Source organism: Achroia grisella, unplaced genomic scaffold (genome assembly GCF_030625045.1).
Source record: "Achroia grisella isolate CSIRO2021 unplaced genomic scaffold, CSIRO_AGI_Agris_v1 utg452, whole genome shotgun sequence".
NCBI classification, from domain to species: Eukaryota; Metazoa; Arthropoda; class Insecta; order Lepidoptera; family Pyralidae; genus Achroia; species Achroia grisella.
Window position 1 is genome coordinate 980,179 of NW_026712864.1, and position 25,123 is coordinate 1,005,301.

General features: G+C 32.1%; 2 protein-coding genes across 4 annotated transcripts in view; one reads left to right on the plus strand and one right to left on the minus strand.

Moving 5' to 3' along the window:
* Positions 1-1,645: 1,645 nt before the first annotated feature.
* LOC131845120 (ATP-binding cassette sub-family F member 3) lies at positions 1,646-9,774 on the plus strand. Its single transcript, XM_059194158.1, has 12 exons — positions 1,646-1,820; positions 1,953-2,058; positions 2,887-3,052; positions 3,603-3,817; positions 4,064-4,327; positions 4,618-4,818; positions 5,504-5,686; positions 6,116-6,289; positions 6,904-7,078; positions 7,465-7,645; positions 8,097-8,317; positions 9,300-9,774. The coding sequence occupies exons 1-12, from the start codon at positions 1,748-1,750 to the stop codon at positions 9,453-9,455; spliced, it is 2,115 nt and encodes a 704-aa protein (XP_059050141.1). The 5' UTR covers positions 1,646-1,747; the 3' UTR covers positions 9,456-9,774.
* A 12-nt stretch (positions 9,775-9,786) lies between these two features.
* Positions 9,787-25,123, minus strand: part of LOC131845119 (cerebellar degeneration-related protein 2) — an 87,122-nt gene continuing 71,785 nt past the window's right edge. For 2 of the 3 annotated variants that reach the window (XM_059194157.1, XM_059194156.1), the window contains exons 2-6: positions 16,016-16,128; positions 15,344-15,492; positions 13,550-13,996; positions 12,912-13,083; positions 9,787-11,758 (exon numbers count right to left, since the gene is read on the minus strand). In XM_059194157.1, the coding sequence (XP_059050140.1) occupies positions 10,376-11,758; positions 12,912-13,083; positions 13,550-13,996; positions 15,344-15,492; positions 16,016-16,128 (2,264 nt within the window). In that variant the 3' untranslated portion in view covers positions 9,787-10,375. Of the gene's footprint in view, positions 11,759-12,911; positions 13,084-13,549; positions 13,997-15,343; positions 15,493-16,015; positions 16,129-23,824; positions 24,086-25,123 lie in introns of those variants that run through there. The other variant, XM_059194155.1, reaches the window with a different exon arrangement.

A 25,123-nucleotide genomic window follows, 5' to 3' on the forward strand; every position in this document is an offset into this window, starting at 1 on the left:
AAAAACGTTGTTAAATATTAAATAAATTTTAAGTGACATTAACTATTATAGCATGCACAAAAAATATTTTGTAATAATAAAGAAAATACATTTGAAATGTTGTTGTGTTAATTATTTATAAGATCTTACTATAATTGTTAGCTGCTTTACAATTTAGAAAGTATAATAGTTAATGTAAATTAAAATTAATTTAATACTTGACAACTTTTTGTTCGATTAAATTCATTTAATTATTAAAATAGTTAATTTAAAATATAAAATAAAGTCAAAACAAAAAAAAATAATAAAAAAAATTCTATGGCGGGAATCGAACCTTGAGCGTCCGTTTGGTAAGTTGATTTGAAATTCAAAGGCTTATTTCTTCGAAATTACTGGCCATTTTGAAATAATACTTAGGGTTCGCATACCCCCCTTATCGGATACTACTACTACACGGAGTTTCGTCAAAATAACATATCTAGGTTAGGTATAATAAATTCATAATTAATAGACCGTTACGGTATCTGTATATATTCGGATCAAAACAAGTACTATGAAATAAGAACGAGTATATAAATTGATTAACACAAGTAATTGATTTTTGAAATATATTCAGAGCCAAAAAGTCTTCTTTCTTTATTTATGTACTTGTTAGATGCGACAGCGACTTTGTTTTATACTATACTATACTATGTAATGATTGATATACCTAAAATAAATAAAATATCTGAGGTTTGGACAAAAACTCAAAGGGTAATTTATTTTGAAAAAGTATTTTGAAAAGACTTATTTTGCTTTTAGTGTTATAGTACTTTAAGTGTTATATTTTAAGTAACAATGTTTAATTATAATTAATACCACTGCACCAACACTCCGATCGTGCAAAAAATTTAGCTGTTTCATTATTTTTTAGTTCAATTAGTGGTCTACCTAAGTCCTGGGCTAAGGGGGGGGGAGAGTCATGACCCCCCATGACTCCCAAGACCTCCATGACGCTCCCCCCTGGATCCGCCGTTACGTCTTCTCTTCATTCGCTCAGTAACGTTGTTACAAAAGGAAAAATTCCCGTCCAAAAAATAACAAGTATTGAGTTTTGATCTGGAGTCACGTTACTCCAGACTGATTTCAATAAATATTTAGATTAGATAGACTATTATTCTTGAAATACTAGCTAGACATTATTAAGTTACTGTAGCCATAATGTAGTAGCCCAAACGTGCCAATGAGGAAGCCCTTGGCAAATGCTGCACCCTGATTGGCCCGTTTGAATTGGATCAAGAAGTGGTCGTATGCCAAAAAGGTGGATTTGTATAAAATCGTGTATAAATCGCTTAATTATTATTATTACTCGTCGTGACAGTTGTGGCTCAAAACGGATCAACATTTATATATGGTCAGCTGGCATTAGATCAACAAAAGGCCTCCGGATCAACAAGTGAAAATGGATCAACAAAAAACTACCTATACGGCACGTCTGAGCCACAAAGTGCCCAAGGGGATATTATATATATATATATATATATATATATATATATATATATATATATATATATATATATATATACCTTTGTTGGATAATTTGAAAATTATAAACTACTTTGGGCTACTTTTAAAAGATTCATAGAAATATCTAATGCCTATACCGGCAACAAACTGGCAACTCAGTTGATAAATTATACTTTCATTTCGTGTCTTTCTTTATTGATATTAAATGCTGTCAGGATAATTTAAATTGTCTTGGTGTTCACCAAGTTTTAGTAAACATATAATGGCTCAATGTGGTGACTTTATTAAAAGTCAATTTCCATTAATAGATGATGATCTCAAAAAATATGTTGAGGGTAAGATTTGTTTAGGTTATATTATGTGGTCTGAGTATTCCGATATATTGCACACATTTTTGGCTTATTTACATCTTAATATGTCGTGGTCAATATTGCAATAACCTTTAATAAGTAATATGTTTCTTTTAGATATTTTAGATAACAGTGCTGGTGAATTTGAAGACACCGAAGAAGTTTATGAAGCAGTTGGGGAAGTACTGGCTGGCATTTCAGAGAAATCAGAGGAAGCCATAAGGTATAAGTTTATTTACTTTTTTTTATTAAATATAATAAATTAATTATAAATAATAAAAAAAAATTAAATAAAATTTTACCCCAACATGATACACATGTGGGGGTAAAGTTTTATTAAAATTTTTTAACTAATACTAGTAGGAGGTAACTGGGGTCGTGGGAAGAGAATTGTCAGTAATATGGTCTAGGACCCCATTGCTACTAATGTACCAAGTCAGATTGACCCCCCTTCGGTTCCCCTGGAAACCAAGTGATTTCATCATAATGAGCAAAATGGTCTGAAATAATTTTGAATGGAATTTATAAAAAAAATTGAAGTACACTTGTAAAATATCTTACAAAATATATGTCATCTGTAGAAAAATTATAAAAAAAAATTGTAGTATTATAAAATCCATTTTTGATGGTCTTGTTCTAATTCACTAGAAATCTTATTGTTTTTTTGGGATTTACTATTCTTATATTTCTCATTAATAGCTAGTATTAAAGCTATGAAAGTGAAAACATGTTACAAAATACAAGAAAAAATCTACCAACAAAGTATTGAAATCCTTTAAAAACATTGAAAATGTATCTAATACCTGAAGAGTTTTCGGTAAAAAAGTGATCTCATATACAGACTAATTTTCTACAAAATTTTATCTATTAAAATGCCTCTATGTAGAATTTTACATAATTTTTAATAAGTATAATAAAATGAAATTAAGCTTCTTTATTGTTTCTATTACAGAAAAACAATTACATAAATTAGTATGTGTTAAATATAATGATATATTTATTTCAATATACCTTTAATGAATTTCCTTATTTAATTTTATGATTGTTATAGAGATATATGTGAACAGTTACTGCATATGCTACAACCGGACAAAACAGCAAACAATGGTCCACGAAAAGTACTGGATGCTCCTATCCATTTGGCTTCTATGACTACAAATGCAAATGATACTGATGATCTTAAAAGCATATGGTTACAGACCCGAGATGATAATTTGGTATGGAATTGTTTAAGGTCTTGCTAATATTATAAATGCATAAGTTCGTTAGTATGGATGGATAAATTGATAGATCATACATGTTACTAGTTCATGCAAAAAGTACTAAATGAATTTTGATGAAATTTTACAGTAATATATATTTTACATCAGAATAACACATATGCTATAAAAACTGCATACACAGCTAGATTTTGTTATAATTGTTTTATTCTGACAAGGCATTAAATCCTTCCCTCATTAGTGCCATCTTTACACACAATTGTTGCTTTATTTACTTTATAACATATTTCTTAGTGAAAGATTCTTAATTTCTCAATCAGACAGCACATGTCTTTCATATATATTTTTTTATAGAATCATATTTTGTTTTGTTTGGGAAAGAAATTTTTACTATTGTTAATATTATGCTAGATTATAATAGAATTCCTCTAGTCAATGCACCTCACCTCTGATCCGTTGTCATGTAAATGCTCTGATCTCTGAATTTGTGTACACACATCTTTCAATAGTTAACATAGTTCTATATTACAAATTATTTTGTTTTTAGAAAGTGGATGCCAAAAAATTAGAGAAGGCAGAAGCTAAATTGCAACAGAAACAACAAAAGCAGAAAGAGTCAAGGGTACCAGTTTCTGCACCAGTGTTACAGACTGCCACTGCCTCACAGGTCACATCTAAGAAGGATAATAAATTGGAAGCAAAAGGCACTAACAGGACACAAGATATTAGGATAGAAAACTTTGACATTGCTTATGGAGATAGGTCAGTTTACAAAAAATAAGATACTAGCTACTAGAAATACTTGCCTACTAGAATACAAGCTCACCCTTCCATTTGCAATGCAATAATTTTATTCCTTACAAGCAAAATTTTTTTAATTATTTCCATGCCTGTTGTTGCACTAATAATAAATAATACCAATCATTAGCAGATACGGGTATCCCCACCCAACCCCATATAATTTTTTTTATATATATACATTACAATAGATATTTTTACTATTTTCAGGGTACTATTACAAGGTGCAGACCTTGTTTTAGCATTTGGTCGACGTTATGGTCTAGTTGGACGTAATGGACTTGGCAAAACTACTCTCCTCAGAATGATATCGGCTAAACAGTTAAAGATACCCTCACATATATCCATACTTCATGTAGAACAGGAGGTGGTTGGTGATGATACAATAGCCTTACAGAGTGTTTTAGAATGTGATACAGTTAGAGAAAATTTATTGAAGAGAGAAAAAGAGATTACATCTGCTATTAACAATGGGTGAGTTTTATACTACTGGAATATGATTGAGTTTCTTTGTATTATTTCATACCATCACTATAATTTGTATCATTCCAAAGGTAAAAAAACTTAAAATATTTGAATTGATATAGCTGTATGATCACCTTATGATGATTGCTGTTTCAATTACCATATACTCACCATGCCACAAGTAGCTATAACACAACCGCTGCTAAGTTAGTGACTAGATGGTGATGTGTAATACTTAATGGTATTAAAAAAAGTTTGAATTCAATAACACACAATTTTAATATATTTATTATCTTTAGATCAACAGATACAAATCTGTCAGCGGAATTGACCGAATTATATGCACAATTAGAGAACATAGAAGCAGACAAGGCACCCGCGCGCGCATCCATTATACTTAGCGGTCTGGGCTTTACGCCTGATATGCAAAGTCGCGCGACAAAGACTTTCTCGGGTGGATGGCGGATGAGGCTCGCTCTTGCTAGAGCCTTGTTTTCGAAGTAAGTACACATTTAACATTCGGATCACAATCTCTTGAATTTAAATCATTTATATATATTTATAGATATTTAGTAGCTGTCCTGGCAAACGTTTTGCCATATATATTTAAGTACTATTATCACTATTAAAAATAGGACTTTGTGGTAGAAGGCTGAAAAATTAGGGTTGTGTGTATTTTAATATGTGTATTATAATGCCAAATAATAATAAAATTGTGCATAAAATTAAAAATAAATGTTAGTGGTGGACAACTCTTATCACTTAGGGTATTAAAAATAGATTGTAGGCGATTTTCAGTCCTACTGAATATGTATATAAAATTTCATAAAAATCGGTCATGCCGTTTCAGAGAGTATGGTGACTGACATTGTGACACTAGAATTTTATATATGAGATGATAGATAAGATGTATATATATCATCTTATATATAAAATTCTAGCATTTTAAAATATTTTTATTCTAAAATTGTTTACTAATGTGGATTTTAAAAGGCAACAGACAAACAGTTCGTTTTCCTGTTGGACCAAGATCGTGAGTTCTCTTCATGAAAACTTGCATCCACTTCACTACAGTCAGCTTGCGTAGTACTATCAAAGGTACTATGTGTGATGTGTTTTCTGTTTGTTTGTTTTTCATGAAGAAAATTCTGTCATTTTCGACATTGCATTATTTTTAACTTTCAGACCGGACTTATTACTACTCGATGAGCCAACGAACATGTTGGATATAAAAGCAATTATTTGGTTAGAGAATTACTTACAAAACTGGCCGACGACCCTGCTTGTTGTATCTCACGACCGGAACTTTCTGGACACTGTACCTACAGATATATTGCATTTACATACACAAAGGATAGACACATACAGGTATGTTATGTAACTTGAAATAATATGTAAATTAAGTACGTATACTACTGTCGGACTTCGAACGGATTTAGAAGCAGTTTTTTTTTAATAGATAGAGTAATTCAAGAGGAATGTTTATATGTATAATACACATACCTGTGCGAAGCCGGGTTGGGTAGCTTGTTATAAATATTCGTTGTATCTAAATTCTAATCACTGTGAGAGCTTTCTATTTGCGAACCTATTAAGTAATTATGTATTAGGCATCGGGTTTGCCTGCAACGTTGTGCGATAGATTGATTAATCAGATAAATGATAATTTATGTCACCACATTTTATTGCAATCAGATGATTTATTTTTTATTTGACCTTTGGTCGTTACATCTAGAATGGCTTATCAAAGTTTAATTTAAATTGAATGGTTTGTAATGATGATTGTATTTTTTACAGGGGTAATTATGACCAGTTCCACAAAACGAAAACAGAAAAACATAAAAACCAACAGCGCGAATACGAAGCTCAGCAACAGCACCGCGCCCACACGCAGGAGTTCATTGACCGATTCCGTTATAATGCAAATAGGGCTTCCTCAGTACAGAGCAAAATTAAAATGCTTGATAAACTGTAAGTATCGATGTTTTATAGATTTTTAATCTTATCCTATCTCTCGTAATGGAAATAGTTTTTTTCATCATTTCATTCAGTTTTCCAGTTATTAGTTATTTTAAACAAACAACATAACATACCGTCACATCCGTTAACCTGGGGAGTTCTGGGACATTGTCAACTGTCGGTGTTAAGGTGAACAAAACACTTCACATGCCCATAACAAGCCCAGTATATTTGAATCCAATGTGACGGGGCGAGCCTAATCGGTAAATTTTTGGTTTGAGATCAATGTTTCCTTCTAGTAAAGGAAACATTGATCTCAATCTCATTGTTTATTTTTGTGTCGGCCAGATTATCTCACGCACTTAGTCGTAGGCGTTATTCAGGGTAGTAAATCGCTAGGCCCTGAATCTTTCAATAATGTAATATATAATTCATATGTCAATTATTTTGATATGACGTAATTATATATGAGAATCGTATATACTTTATTAAGATATAGAACTACTCTGGATGTAATTAATCATGGTTGTGCTAAGAGAACACGACTATAGATGGTTGTTAAAACACAAAAAGTTTAATACAATGAAAACAGGAGAAGTTATGAATGGAATTGTTATTGTTTGCAGTCCAGAATTGAAGCCAGTGGAGAAAGAAATAGAAGTGGTACTCAGGTTTCCTGAAACTGAGCCTCTCTCGCCTCCAATACTGCAACTGAATGAAGTTAGCTTCTATTACTCTAAAGACAGGGTTATATTCTCTAACGTCAACTTGGGTGCCACTCTTGAATCTAGGATATGTATAGTGAGTATATAAAAATAATTACATGTAAAGCCAATCAGTGTTATGTATTTTGAACTGGCGACCCGACTTGGGTTTATAGTGTGTGTGAAAGAGATGGTGTAATTATATGCAAGTATTATTCTTATAAACCTCCCAAAAGAATCTAGAAAGTTTAGTAAACCGGATCAAAATCTGTTCCTTGGTTTAGAGGAACTAAGTGGAGAGATAAAGGAACGTAAACAGCAACTTTAGCTTTATACAATTTATAGATTTCCTAACGTTTCTTCTGATTCTACAGTGTCTACTTTTGCAGACATTCATTAATTCAACAGTAATATCTTACAATCCTATTATATATATAATATTTCTATGAATTGTTACATACTTGTCTTACCTTATTGCCATAGGTGGGCGACAATGGTGCCGGAAAGACAACTCTATTAAAAATAATAATGGGCATTCTTTCACCTACGAACGGAATTAGGAGTGTTCACAGAGGGCTTAAGTTCGGCTACTTCTCACAGCATCACGTAGATCAACTTGAGATGAATGTCAATTCAGTAGAACTACTGCAGAGAAGTTATCCAGGTAAGTTAGAATATATTTTTATATATCTATTCATCAAGTTACTCAGGAGGGAAACCGCAAGTGTGTGTAAACTATTACAGAAATATATAAACATAATGCTATGATTGTTATTCCAGACTTAGTCAGAGGCATCCAAACTTAGAATCTAAGTGAACAAGAATATATAACTAAATACGTGACATGCCCACTTTCGCTGGGTATATTTGATCCAACGTCCTAGAAAAGAGCTTACCGCCGTTTTAATTTTCGTGTATTATTGGTTTTTCCTTAATCAGAGAGTCGTTAAAAATATACATGTAAAATCAACAAAGATTTTCTACGTGTCTCATACGACTTTTGGGTGTAAATCAGAATAGTAAACAGCGGGGAAACGAGAACACTTTCAATTTTACATATTACATTATTATGTTGTTGTAGTACTAATATATTTAATTGTAATAATGATTTATAGGCAAATCAATAGAAGAATATAGGAGACAATTGGGTAGTTTCGGCGTAAGTGGTGATCTTGCTCTGCAAACGATCGCCAGCCTCTCAGGAGGACAGAAGTCGAGAGTCGCTTTTGCGAGTATGTGCATGGGCAATCCTAACTTCTTAGTACTTGACGAGCCCACCAATCACTTGGATATAGAGACCATTGAAGCTTTGGGGAAGGCGATAACTAAATATACGGTTTGTATCTGAATGATAATCTTTAATGTAAGCACAGCCCATAAATTGTGTTGTCTTATGTTAAGTGAAGGGGTAGGAGTCCGGAAATAGACGAGGAGGAGAATCCGAGGAGTGGGAGAGGATCTAAATTTCATTTATGACGACGTTGCGTTTTATAATCATAAGTATTAGAACATGAAATTTGAACTATTAACGAAATACTCATATTATATTGCATAAAATTTCAAAATATGTGACGTCACATTAAAGGGTAGGGGGTAGTTACCAGCTGTGGAGCGATAAGGCCGGGGAGCGGTCAATAAATAAAAAATCGAGTGACCTAATTAATTGATTGGCGGTCGAAGTGCTCTAGCAGGTTAGCACACATGAGGGCCATATGATAACGTCCATGTCCATAAGTGACACCACTTTCTATCTCGTATGTCATTTTACATCAGTGCAAGGGATATGAAACTCCGCTTTTTTTTTCTTTTTTTATTAAAATAATAATAATAATAATCTCAGGACAATTAACACAGCGCCATCTAGACCCAAGTTAAGTTAAGCTAGCTAAAGCTTGTGTGTTATAAATACTAGATAACTGATACATATACATAGATATTTTTTTTTGTAAATACATACCTATTATACATAGAAAACAACCAGACCGATACAAACAATCATACTCATAAATACAAATGTTTGTGCCGTACGAGGAATCGAACCCGCGACCATCGGTCCGTAAAGCGGTGTGCTAGACCGCTGGACCACCGAGGTCGTCAAATAAAATTATAATAAAAATAATCCCAAATATGGCACTAGTCCCTAAGTTGTATATATTGTTCCTAAAGCCTTAATATTTTTTGTGTTTATAAATTTCCTGATATAATAGAGCTCGGAACTAGTTCGCAGCTATGTGTGTATGACCCTTAATGTTACATTCGCTAAGTGTACTTAATATTTTTCCTAATAATTCGTTATAAAAAAATATATATTATTACAGGGCGGTGTGATACTGGTATCTCACGACGAACGGTTAATACGAATGGTATGTAAGGAGTTATGGATCTGTGGAAACGGCTCTGTTACCAGTATAGAGGGAGGCTTTGACGAATATCGTAAGATAGTCGAACGAGAGCTCGATGCGCAGAGCAAGTAGGCAAATTCTATATATATTGAAAGCTTACAGTAAACGATTGAAAGTACTCCATGCCTGTATACAAAACAAGTCGAGAGAATACTATATCGTTTTTATATTATGAATAAAAAATATATTGTCGCACCTCAAGCATATGTGGAGTGCTTTCCGGTTTACTGGCCGATATGTAACTAATATAATTATCTGTGTAAAAAGTAAACCTAAACAATATTGTAATATACTTGTAGTGTTTTCATTATTTATTATTGCATACTATTTATACATATAATTTTATTATAAATGATTATCGTTAAAGGATAAAATAAATACATATTGTAATATTAATGCAAATTTTTATTTATACCTTCAACCTTCCTCTGTCTGCATTAAATAGTTATAGCATACAATTCCATACAAAACCTTGAGTACTCGTAAATATTCATGGCAATTAAAAAAATATAATTAACTTAAAATTGATATTTACAAATTAAAATTCAAATACATAATATACAATTAAAATAGTGACTAAAATAGTAAACAGAATTGAGTCAATGATTTAAACTCATTGAAAATGCCAAATACAATTTCAAATGCAATATCGTGCTGAAAGGAAGAGAACTATTTTTATTTTAAATGCATTAATTTTGTTTATTATACAGGTAAGTATGTACTGATATCGGAGGGAGGCGAACCATAATAAAAATAATGAAATTTCGGACTATTTCATTGTGTACATACGTAAAAATTATGTGGTATATATCAATTATACCAATTATTATGGCAATTTATAATTGTGAATATAGTTACAAATTAAAAAGTAACGCTAGCAGATCACAAATACTTCTAAACTAATTACTAATGTCCAGTTGGCAAAGACAAATGGCGGTTGGATCACTCAGCTCTTACTGAAAAGCAAGAGGGGGTCGAATACTAAAAATAATTTATTGATGTTTCTTGCGCCTAGTTTTAGTTTTGTCGGCGTTTCTTAAAACCTCCGCATAGGAAAGTTCTAATTTTCTCAGTTTGTGTATCTCCTGCGAGGCCGTGCTCTGTTTGATATCCCAAGAGTCTGTCTCGGGGTTCCAGCCTTGATATATTTTACCAGTTCGGCCACTCACACTAGGCGTGGGCGAGTTTATATTCCTATTATAGAATTGCATCGTCGATCCGTTCCATTCACTTTCAGTAGTCTTCACGAGGGGACTTACTTCTATAGGCCTGTAATCTCTTCGTTTTTTGCTGGACGATTTTTGATAGGTGATTTTAGGCGGAGATGGGAATACGGGGGAGTCCGCTCCTTGTCGGTCCTGGCTGTGTTTACGATTGCGATGTCTGGACTTCTTTCTAGTGGCCGCAATGTACTCCAGAGGTTGTCGCACCAACGGCGTTAATACACGTTCTTTATCCTTTTCTTTTTCTTTTTCACCTTCTGTTGTCTTGGGGTTTTCAGGTGTGTTTTGCTCTACAACTGGTTTGATTTCTATCTTTTCTTGTTTATTATTAGATACAATGTCCGGTTTTGTGACGACTTCGATGATAGACTTCTCCTCTTTTTCTTCCTTTAGCGTTGGTGTTTCTGGAGCGGTAATATCAGACACTGGAATCGACTGTTCAGACATGACAGACGACAAGACACTCTGGGTGTCGTCAGTAAAGTTTCCAGGTGGCTCTTCCGTGGCAGGTGTGACGGGCGGTACTTTTCCGGCTGTTGTGTCATCAAGGAGCGGCAGTTGCTCACCCTCGTCTTTGTTCTCCGCAGCTTTCTTTAGAATCGTGAAGATTTCTTTAAAAAGTTCACGATACTCCGGTCTGTTACGGAAGCGGCTGTCCATTGGACTTACATCATCGTAGATGCTGAATCTATAGTCTTCTCCATCAGCGATTGTGCAGAGGAAAGAGCCAGGACGCTCGCGTTCCGTTTGCGTTGCTTTATTGCTTGTTTCATCCGAAAAACCAGAACTAGATGTTTCTGCTTCTGAAAAGTCGGGTGTTTGTATAATTTTTTTGCGAGACGTCATCTCCACTTTCTTCGGTTGTGTATTGTCTTTCTGTGCATCTTCACCATGTCCACTTTCTTCATCAGTGTCTTTGACATTGAAATGACTGTATTCTCCAGAGGTTTGCAGCTCGTCTTGCAGTGACAGTGACCCAGATTGAGTCTGTACATTGGGTAACGTATTCTGCTTGTTCTTCCTTATATTTTTGACCTGTGACAACTGTACTTCCAGTAGAGCCTCGTACTTCTGAACGAGTTCTCTATATGGATTGTCGTGGCCGTCTTCCTTATTGGCCCAAATGCCTTGAAGTAACTTTTCCTTGGCGTTCTGCAAATTATGTAAACACAAAATATTAAGATAAATACATTTTTATTAATTTGCACTCTGTAGTACTATATTTGCAATTGTGTGATTCATGACTAGTGAAATGTCGGTTGTTATTGTGATTATTAGACTCCTGTTGAAATACAATTAAAAATTACATGATATGAAGGCAACAGTTACAAAAGATAATGACAGTTAACGAAAAGATCGATGATTTGAACGACTATAAATTTATTGAGTCAATGTGTAACGAAGTGGCTGAATTTATTAGTCAAAAATACACCCATTACTCCACAATTACACAGATCATAATACATGTGAAAATTATTTTTAATAGCCAAGATACCTACCGTCACTGCATTTTAGTTATAGATAACCACACATATAAATTTTATTTACAGGCATTATAATTACCTAATTAAATGTTAGTATGATTGTTTATTTTTGCGAATAAGTTATTAGTTTGATTTTTTTATATTTGTTAGAATACACTTACTGATATTAAACATATTGATAGCGATTGCTTCCAATCAGCTATCAAAGGCCATACCCATATGAAATGTTCAGCACGAAATAAATGCATGTGACCTTCACCATTGATCCAGGTTAGTGTGCACTGTTGCACTTATTCTAATAATGTGTCAGTAATGGACGTACCTTCGACTACATTCGATATATCCAAAGAAAACTACTGCAAATGCGCTTCATAATGCATATGCAAAGCGTGATCAACAACATCAGGGGCAGTTGTAAAAGCTTTGTCGCCTAAAAACGAGTGAAATATTCACATGAGATTTGTATCGAATCCTATGCCATTTTTCATTTAATCGGCATGGTTATCTCGCTGCTTGCGTATTTCCGGAAAACAAGTTAGATCCTTACGTATGTTTTAAGAATACTAAATGTTTCATCTATGGTTTCGATTCAAATAAGTATTAGTATTGCATGTGTTAGTAAGGTTAACCATGTTGCATAAATGCGGAACGGTGTGTTAATGTCATTATTAGCTTTTATAATTATAAAAATACTGGGATATCTAAACATTCTCATGAAGAACGAAAATTATTTGTACATAGAAGAAAATGAAGCTTACAGCGATAGTTTTTTTATAAACAGAATAATGCATGCTGCAGGATCGTTTGGAGCGGGAACTTACATCGAATTTGACAAGTTTGTTGGTAACGAGGTCCCTGGGGCTGTCCTGGCCGGATGGAGTGAGGATCAGTGAACTGATAGCACTTCTGTCATCGTCGTCACCGTCAAGCATCGAAGACATGTCATCTCCGCGCTCAACGCCTCTAAGGCATTTGATGCATAGTTGGCCTTGTCTGAAGAAACATATAACTCTATTAATTACATGGCATAATATCAATGTATGTCTATATATATATATATATATATATATATATATATATGATATTTTGTGTTGTACGATTTTTATTTACATTATGGACTTATTATTTGCCTCCGACCTAAGGAGATCTCCGAAGGTAAGGAGGTTACTTAAATTTTCCTTTTAGTCAAAACCGAAACTTCTTGCGTGTTGGTTATAATATGTTTATTCTATATCAATTTATGAAATATTAAGAAAGAATAATATCCACCGGTAGATATTTATACAGATTTATACAGATATTTATATTTACATACCATGTCGATATTTATACCTAACATACGTTGACACTGCATAATATATATTTAATTATTTATAGAAAAATAAAACTATGTCCGTAAGAAAAAACTAAATAAGTTATATTTAGTAGACATTATTTTACTATTAGTATAGAGACTCACCTAACTTCTTCGAGTATGGAGAACTCTTCTTGCATCGACTTAGGTTCATCATCTCTCTGATGCCAATTTCTCAACTGCTCTTGCAACCTATTATTTTCTTGGACCATAGACGCTAGTTGTTCTTCCAGTTCGGTTACTCTTCTTTGTTCTTGGGCAAACGATACTTTGCTTTCTCTGAGTTCATCGCTTAATCTGAGTAAATCCTCGTCCTCTTTAGTCAGTTCTGGGAGAGGTGCTATTGTCTTCAGAGGTGTACTGCACAGTTCAGGCTTCTTTGAGCTGGATGTGACCGGTTCCTGTTTTTGTTCAGATTCTTTGGGTTTCTCATAGCTTTCTGGTTTCCGTTCAGCTCTTCTTCTAGCTATTTCTAATTGTGCGTTCTTGTCGTCAACAACCTTTTGGAGATCTTCATATTTGCTTTCTAAAGTTTCAATGTTGGCGCATAAGCTGGAATGTGAAAAAAGGTTTCGTTATGTATGTATCATTGACCAGTAAATCTTGAGCTTGATTATAATTGAATAGTCTTCATACTACAATACTATTTTATTAATATCTTTTATCTATAACCGCATAGTGTAAAATAGTAGTTTCATAACTCTCAAGTGATAAAATTAAAGCCATATTACCTACACAAATTGCATTAATTGCCGTAAATAATAAATAATATTATTTAATAGAATGTTTAGTTATAGCGGGAACCTGTTATTCGTTAATATAACGTATAAAACACAACGGCATAAACACATGCCGAATTATAAATTGACAAATTCGTAAGAAATGTGTCGGAAATTCAAATACTTATTTATCTTAAGATCACCCTCAGCATGAGGCAAGTAAGTAGTCAATGCATGTCAAAACCGGATTTCGGATCTTGTTCAATCGCAATAATTTAAGATCATCTACAGGTACCCAGAGATAATTACATCTATTATAGACGATAATGATTAATGTGCAATAAAAACATCAATAGAGAATAAAAAGTGGGTTTTGAAAAAGTAAATAAAGATAAAACAACGATTGATAGACAAAAAATTGTTGTTGATTAAGTTACAACTAGTAATGCTTATGGAGACGCCATATATTGAACAATTATAATCAAACGACAACTATAAATAAAATATCTATGGTCCTATATGATTATCTAATTACCAGAACAACTAGGTGGCGTGCCGAATCGACAACGATCGAATCGATCGATTAATTCATTCCTTTGGTGGGTGCTCTTTCTATATATAGACCCATATTCTACAATTTATTCTATTAATATTTCATCCTACTTCCTACAGTCGTTTTTACGTGAAACCTTAACACATAAACTGAGGGAGGAGAGGATTGTTAGTAATTGGGAGAGAAGTCACCCATGTTATGGGTATATGTTACGTCAACCTCCACACGGTCCCTTAGAAACCTTCATGGTAATTACAGGTGAATTCGCCACAATGGGCTAACTGATCCGACATACATGCTCATCCTAACATCTTCCATTGGTGCTCCGTCAACGGATACGGTTTACAAAGGCGGGCGCCAGCCCATTAAAAAAATGCATAAACTAATAAACAAACAAGCAGACAGCTTTGGCCTCGTCATGAAATGATAGATTTTATAATTTATCAAAGATATTTTTTTAATAGTTGGGAATAGATGACACTGTGAATTGTCAAACAATGCCATCAGCAAGCAGAGTTTGTGTTATGGGTACTAGACAAGTGTTATAAATACTTAACTTACTTAACTCCTACAAATGTTAGTTGTAGATCAAGTTCGAGAATTGAAGCAATATAATGGCGAACTTACGATTTTATGTGTTTCTTGTCGGCGGCATGGTCGACGGCTAGCCTGTGGTTGGCGCGCTCCAAGTCTTGGATGCTCACTTCAAGTTGTTCGTAAATTCTCAGTCTTGAGTCGTTCACCTCGCGTAACGCGACGGTTTGCTTTGTCAGGTACTGAAAAGTAAATTAATGTAAAATAAGTACCTGCAGCAGATATTTATATAGTATATTCGTACTATTTATATAGTGAGATACATAGAATAGAATGTAGTTTGTAAACAAATTTTAATCACAACATCGAACAAAACGCGAAGCTAGCGATACAATGCTTGTCTATACTATTATTATGAATAGTAAACTTTTCACTTTTTTATATTTTTTGCAATGAATAAAGAAAAAATACTTCGTACATTTTTAAAAATATACGAAGTATTCTCATCACGCGGGCAGCGTTTATAGTCTGAGTATATTCACAAAGTAATTCATGTTCAATTCAAATTACTCTGTGTATTGTAGCTATTTTCTAAGAATACATTATTTTATATTAGCCTATATGAACCCACATTTAAGTTTTACCTCGTCAGAATTTTTCCGATTTTATTATAATAAATATAACTATTGGCTGAATTATTACTAAAAAGTAACAAATACACTTCACATTTTCAATACTAATTAGGTACATATGTTAATTTTTTACCTCGATTTCTTGCGTTTGATCTTCGATGACATTCTGATGCTGACGTAGTGCTGTTTCGAGTTCCTTGTTCCTTTCTAATAGAGTTTTCCCGAGTTCCGCTGCTAGCTGCAAATCTGTAACAAAGAAGAAAATGTAACATTAAAAACTATAATAGGCAGTTTCTGTAACAGTGGCAGTTAGGGTTTCCACTCGTACTATAATCCGATTACACATAGATATAATAAATAAGTATTAGCACAGTATTAGGTGTATTACAATTGTACTGTATAATATGAGAGAATAATTTAGTATGAGACTACCTACCTAGACCTATATATTCATTGCAAATTTTTGTAATTGTTTTTTTAAATTTGGCACTATAATATTCTGTTATCTGTGCTATAAGCGTATACGCTTGAAAAGCGGCTTGTAGAATTTCAGAACGAAATTAACTACGTTGATATATATACTAATAATACGTATCTAGTAATAAATAAGCATATAAATTAAAATAAAACTTAAGTTATAAACAAATTATTAAAAATAAATATGTAATATATTTTCTCTATATAAAAAATATAGTACTGCTTTACTTTTAAATTATATATCTATAACTTAAAAAACTCTATTTTCTTTAAGGAAAGGTGGTAACCCTATATACACAGCTATAATAAATGAGCTCGCAGATACTGGATCGAATAGAAATTTAAAATATGCCTCAGCATACCATTACACTGAGCTGGCCGCTTGCGACAACCGTAGATGAAGCACGGACGTAATTGACCATAACACGCAATGCAACACACTCGTACGTTTACGGTACATAATCCGATCGTAACAGCAGTAACTTGACACATTGCTGGTTTATTACAACTCCTGTCACACGCAAGTGGAACACGAGAAGCATAGCACGAATGCATTGCGATAATACCGTGAAAGGCGAAAACTGGACAAGTAACCTTGTCGACTGGAGAACAAAACGCCCAAATAATATTTAGTTTATTGAGGCCAATGAATATGTACATATATTATGTTTATTTAGATAAGAAGGACCTGCAAAACCATATTTTGTACGGTGTTTGTAATATAGTCAACACACAGTTTTAGTATCACTTATAAATATAAAAAAAACAAAGCTCTACTAAAAATACATATAATTTCATCTATATTGTTTCTGATACAACATGTATTAATTAAAAGTATCATTTTATTTAATAGTTATGTAGGTATTTTATTTAATATTAGGTACTCTTTACATGTTAAAGGATAAGGCAGGTTATAGGCATAGAAATCAATTAATAACGAAGTGTGAATAAATAGTAGTTAAATAAATAAATAACTACATTTTACTTTGAATTAAAAATAGCAAAATTCTAAACTTAACTTTTTGTAACATTGTATTATAACTATTCAGATGGATAAACATTTGACAATTATTGTATCTATCTAATAGTTAATAGTTGCAGATGCAATCACAGTTCATCGGAACTGTGATTGCATCTGCAACTATTAAACGGTTTATTCATAGTTAATCTGTTTAATATAAGAAACCATTGCAATAGCGTTACATAATCAGCCCTTAAAACGACTGACGTTATCTACTTGTTTGTCTACTATTATATTGAAATAAGTAATACAAAAAATATGTAGTCACATACCGTGAATATATTCCGCATCCATTGTCTAAATATAGCAGACGAATGATTACAGATTGCACAAAACACGTGATTTTAATAAGAAAATTTAATATACAAGCTAACATCTGGTACACAGTTTTTTAGATATTTTCTCCAAATACTGCCTACAAAATGTATGCTCAATTCTGTATGATGTGATGATTTTTTATTAATAACTCTAACATATCTTGCGGACATATCGTTAGTTTTACGTAGAAATGCACACGAATACTTCATAGATACTGCAGCTACGAAATCGAGTTATAGAAGCCAGGCGTAAATAACGACTATCCTTGCCGGCTATTCGGTTAAGGCCACATTTGTTTCATACCCTACTACTACCTGATGTTGAGAAATATTTAGTGAGTTTATTATTTGCTATTTACTTTTGTTTTGCCCGTTACTTGTATAAAGTAAAAATCCATCACAATTTTGTCAGTTCAATGATAGTGATGTACAGTCGTAACAAGTATGTTCAAGAAATCGCTCCTTGTAGATAATTACAAAAACATTTAACGCTATGTTTCCTTTTACGAAATTATGTATGGTTGTTTAACTATTTTATTGACAATTGTCAGTGTATGAGAGAGTATGTATGAGATGTCATTACAATGCTTTGTCACAGACGAATGACCACCTATTGGAGGTTTTATAAGTTAATCCTAGATAATTACCATCAAGATTACTGTTAGGACTCAACAGTCATATTGCGATGCAGATTTGCTTGCAATTCTAAATACTGTGAGCATACAGAATGTACCAAATAGAAAAGGAACAGCAAAAAGCGTTATAGTAAGTATTCCACGAAATATATTGTTATAATCTTATGTGAATCATAATAACGAATTCTAATAATAAATATAATTATTTAGATAAATATCCATTTCTATAATCTATGATAACATCTAATAACAGTTATTAGCTAGAGTCAGTATAATATCTGCTAGATATACATAGGTACAAGAGTTTTTGTTTGAATCACTGTTTCTTAACTTCACAATGCGTTTAGTCTTTGTTACTTGTAGCAAAATATATTAAATCAAATAAAAATATCTTTACTCATGTAGGTCTATTACAGACTCTTAAGATATGTCAAATCTACCGTCAGTTCCGTGTAGTGCTTTCGAGCTAAGAAGAACTGAAAAGAAACTCAGCTCTTATTCTTTTGAAATGAGCATGTTTACAAAAATACATATACATATTGAAATTCCAATTATGGAGAATATTATAATATAATAATATTTTAAATTCAATCTGTTGCCAAATCAATTAAATCACAAGTTATGACTTTCGATATATCTCAAATAAATTATATACTTCGATAAAATGGCATTGGAAGGGGCATATATTGAACTTGTGATCACTAATATGATGAGAGATTAATCGATATTGTATTAAAACTAAATACACTACATCTATACGTACTACTTTAATGATTTTATTTAGGTACATAAAAAGAAAACATTGCTGTACGCATTTTAATTAATTCTTTTTTATTCACTTTGGCCTTTTCTTTTAAAGTAAGTTATTAAACTAATAGTAAGAATTTCTATAACTACCTGTAGGTGGTAGGTATATAATAAAAGTAGGCGAAACTTTCTAGTGCAATGATGCTCAGACCGGTACACGTGATTCGCTCTTGCTATAAGAGAAATGTCCCTATCTGCATACATCACGAAATGTAATTACAAAGGAATTATTTTCTCATTGTAAATGTGAGAATTTGCTATCACTACTTAGAATCTATACGTAGATAGATACTGCTACTACAATTTGACCCGCCTGAAAAAAAATCTTATCAACTTTTGTTAAAAAAAAAGTACAATGAATTTACAGTTATAATAAACTACAATAGATAAGAATAATTGGGGAATGGCAGAATAATGGGGAATATTAAAAGCGATAACCGATTTCTAAACGGCAAAACCTTGTTAAGATATAATCGAATCCTTTAATTGAACAAAAATCATATTTAATGAGTAACTAAGTTCAGTAAATCTCCTGAAATCATCTGAATCATGAAACATTTAAAATTTTATAATACAGATATGACAGTGTGATTGTTTACTATTTAATTCATATTACCTTTGTCTGTACTCGTTATTTATTATTAAAATAAAATTGCTTCTATATTTTTGCGCAACACAATAGTACGCACATTTAGATGATTACAGATAGAATGATGATAGCAGTAGATTAATAATGATTATCATGTCGTTTGGTTTGTAAAATTGCTCTCGTATGAGAAGTTATTTTATATACATAAATTTCTCATTCGTTATCAATCTAATTTTGTTTCTTGAGTAGGTATTTGTATATTGGTTGGGTTGGTTATTAAGTATTTGTGTACAGGCCTCTTCTTTCGTTATGGTTTTTACAAGGTCAACATTTTCCACAAAATTATATTTTAATTACTATGCACTAGCTGTTTCCCACAGCTTCACATAGGTACATGAATCTGTTACGTGAGAAAATACTTAGTGAAATTATATTCAAATTGTAGCCAATTTCAGTGCCTGGCAAGATTCTAGGCAATTGACAATAACTGAGCGAGCCTTATTACATATCTCAGTGGTAAAACTTATAGCATGAATTTATGTACATGCAGTATATGCATTTAGAAAACTAAGCAGTTATCTCCAGACATATTGTAAACATGTACAACAAATATTTGAAAAGAATACGAGCTGAGTTTCTTGTCAGTTCTTCTCATCACGAAATCGTTCCGAACTGACGATAGATTTGATATCATAAGAGTATATCTTATTATAAGAGTCTGTAATAGACCTACATGAATAAAGATATTTTAAAAATGGAATTTTTGAATTTTACGTAAAATTCTTTGAGGAGAGGGAGGACAGGGGAAGGTTTTTTCCTTTAGAATAAAACCTCCAAAGAGCACCTTACTGAAATGTAGGGTACAATACTACTATTATTTTCAGTATTTTAACATTCTAGACGGTTTATTGTTTAATTATATATTGTAATTTAAATAATTGACGCCTTCATACCTACACAATAGGTGACCCCTTGATCTGGGATTGCAACCAATATACGTAGAATAGAAATTCAAGTATGCCATTTATTGCGACATTATATCTACTTATTATTCTTGTAATTAATTGCAATAGGTCAACAAATGCAACCTGTGATCGTATCTTTTATATTAACTCGATATATTAACTAATTAATCTATATACCTATGTACATGACCATAAAGTTTCCATAAGTACATAAATAATGGATAGAAAATAAATAATAGATTGTTTCGTTAGTAATTACGTGTAATATACAAGTGTGGTAAAACTTTAAAACAGTGTCTATCATATATATATATTGACATTTTGTTTTATAATAGCAATAATAACAACCCTGGACAAATCACACAGCGCCATCAAGTCCCAAGCTAAGCAGAGCTTATGATATGGGTACCAGAAAACTGATGAAAATACTTAATTTTTCTTGCACATACATAATACACATAACATAACAATCGTACTAATCATTAATACAAATATTTGCATCGTGCGAGAAATTTAAGCTGCGACAATTGGAAGTTAGGCGGAGGACTAAACTGCTAGACCACCAAGCCTCTCATTCATTATATAACATATTAGGTATATATGTGTATAAAGAAGATAAGTCTAAATCTAAGAGGAGTTTTGAAAACACATACATAATTGTAATTATCTACAATGCTTATTTATACCAAATTGCAAGAATAAAGCATAGTATATTTTGTCATAATGACACACTCGTTTTCGTAAACGCAAATTATATCTGAATGACGAGCATAGAATATTTTTTCTATTTGATTTCAAATGTTATGTAATTTTAACGTTCGTTTCCTAGGGCTAGATATTCAAAGTGTTCTGATTTATTAATTTTAAGTAAACTCAACTGTCACTATTTTTGCGCTGTCAACAGTGCCTAAACATTGATATACGATCTTGTTCATGTTGCTATTTACCTAAATATAATAGACTAAATTTGATAGATCATACATATATGTATGTAAAAGAAAAAATACTCAAATATATTTTATTTACTATTTCTCTTAGTATGTTGTTGCTGTTGCAGCAGCTGTTGAAAATGCGACTGTGCAAAGCAAATAAATAATTTTGAATTATTTTAAACATGTTATATCTATATAGATAATTTAGTCCATTATGTATTCTATTGTGATTATAAATGTGATACAAAGTTCGAAAACTATCTACAGCTACTTATTTACGTAAATATATGTAGGTATGAAGTGACCTGTAGATAAATATTAATGTACATTGTACATTCTTATAGAAAGCGTACAAAAGTCATTGCAAATGAAACTTACCTGTAGGTAAAAAGTAGGTTTCATTATTTCAACTAAATAGAAGTATTCAAGCGCCGATCTCTACTACTGAACTCTATGTCATTTACTGTCGTTTTTACGCATGACATTGCTGTCATGAATATTTCAATAAATAACAATTCCTAACGAAGACTAATGGCTGTATAAGCCGAGTCCTTTGAACAAAAAAAAAATATCCCTTATTATGGCTCTACTTATGGTCATGTGACTTTTCTCAAAGAGTAGCCCGGAACTTTGTAACAGGTACACAAAACTGAATTTTTATCACCCTAATTGATAGGTTCACGTAAGTAAAGGGACATTTAATACATTAGCTATTTATTAGAAAAACGTGTACATTATAACTCTATAGCTGCTGTTCATAGTTCATGGTTTAATGGTTTTCCTTAGTCATTAAGAAGCAAGACCGTAAATTATTTCACAATGGATAAAAAACTTTAATTATAACGCAGTGGTACTGTAAAATAATAATTACAGAAAATAGATCGTTGTTAATAAAGCTTATAAGCTTATAAAATTATAAATATCTTTATAAAATCTTATATCTTTATAAAGATAAGATTAAAAACTAACACTGGATATAAGGTATACAATAATCTTAAAGGATATGTCAAGAGCCAGACCGAATTTACATAAGGCTGGCTAGAATCATTTAGCAAAATGATAAATTTTATAATAAAATTATGAACATTTCATACTGAATTAATCACGTGACCCGTGTAGTTTGTATATAGGTTTTAAAACATAATTTTAAATTCCACTGGGACATTTTATTCTGTTTAATAATTACTCTGGCTTTATCTGTAACCCTGTATATATTTCAGTAAAGTACGCAAAATAATGATGTTTTCATATAAAGAATTATAAATAATAGTAATAAATTCGTTTATTCTCTTAGAACGATAAAGTTCAACTATAATTAAACAGCAACACCGAAATTCATCGTCCTAATTCTTTATCTAATCGATTAAGATTTGAAGATAGTGAAAAGTACATAGATAATGGTTAAATAACAATGAATATTTAACGAACTTTTAATGAACCATAATTAATTAATAGATTTATTTTTGTTATTTTAAATATATTTGGTTACTTAATTTATCATTTTTTTTTCATAATTGTATAGTAACATTCTACCTATCATTACTTTTTAGTGGTTAGTGATTCACTTCAGTTATCACCTGCTATTATGCTGTTGCTGCTTTATCTGAACGATAAAAAGTAATAGCTCTGTACTAATTTTTATTTTCATAATTCTTAGTTATATACTTGACTAGAAATAACAATATGCTAGAGATATGATTAACTAGAAAAAATAGGCATTTATCTATATGAATACTTTCCAATTACAAGATTTTAAAACAACAGAGTAATGGATATTTAGGAACAAATATAATGGTACTGGCATTTAAGTAACACATATTTCTTATAGTTTTGTTTAAATTCTAATGTTAATGAAAAGCGATAAATATTCCTTAAAATACATGACTATATAAATCCTACCTAATATATATATCTATATGTATTTAGGAAAATAGTATACAAACGAATTGCTATTACAAGTTAATCAATGTTTTATTGATGATATACTAGTTCCTATACAGTACAAAACCCTTGTGACGTTATGACGATAAGCGTAAATACAAATTTATGAAAAAAAAATCGAATGGCGTAACAAAATCTAGAATAATAAGAATTCCATGGTACAAAATTTCATTTCATGTCATTTTGTGCATTACGAATCGCTTCGTGAGCGAAACGTCTGGCACTGCAACGCCTCTCACACAGCCTTGCGAAACTAACCTTCTGTACCTTGCAGGCACTCCAGTTCCACGGTGTAGTCCCATAGATCCAATGAGTTCAGTCCATTTAATTCCCACGAGTTGAAGGAATCACACTGTTCCTGGTCTTCGCTCATTTTCCATATACCACGCGCGGGAAACAACAATAAAAATATCACTAACGACCCCGGCGCCGTCTACGTGTCCGTGTTCGAAGGCATTTTTTGTTGTGTGCAGTGAACAGTGACTGTTGCGAGAAGCGGCCACAACGACGGCGAAAAACGTACTGATATTGAGTCCGACTCACTGAACACTGAATCCTCAAACTGTACGGCAATTAAGTCGCGCCGTCGCCTGTCCAGTCCAATCTAATTTCAATCTCATTTCTTTCGATTAGTCCCCGATAGTAGATGAAATTAACAAACGTTATCTTTCTGCAAATGCAATATGTAATTGGACAAAGAATGTAATACTTAAGACGCAAGCCACGGAGAAAGTGTTCCGAGTGATATGCCAGTGGCAATCAATCAAGATGCTTTGGCACGGTGTGTTTGAATGGTCAAAATCGTAGGAAGAAAGCGGCGAATTTTATCCCCACTTTCTTTCTCACGGTAGGCAATTGCTAATATTATTACAGGTGAAAATGATAATCCATCATGAACTAAGTTTAGATATGTAGATATTAGTAGCATCTTTGAAGGTCGTAATGTTATCTAAAAAATGCAACAATTTGGTTTTTTCCATACAAGTTTCGCAGCGTTATCAGTTTGTGGTTTAACAACCTGTCTGTCTAATTTTAGTACTTACAAATGCATTTATAATTATTTTATATTGATAAAACTATTGTATTAATGCATAGTTGTACTTTCAAAAACTCATCTGTTGTTTTATAAGACTAGAAAACATTGTTAGTTATATTTGTAATGCAATTGAATTATTCAGAGATACATACCTACTCAATAATAATAGACAATGTAACAATACGACATCTAGAGGTAAGTAGTGTAGACATTTTACAAAACATCATTTATAATAGTGCCTATATGTCCTATACATATAGGATCGTATAGTGTATAATTTATTTTATTTGTTGGTGTATTCTTTATATATTCTATTATCAAATCAAATTTTACATTTTATATCCTATTCACATATAGTTTTTAAGGTACGGTAAGGATATAAAAATAAACTCTATACTAGATTTTAGATTCAAGGATAAACAGTGACTTTATAACATTCGAAAAAATAACATTTCTGAGATCAAAATAATGTAAAGAAAAACAATGGAAGATCAACCAAATGTACAGATTCTCTAAAGATC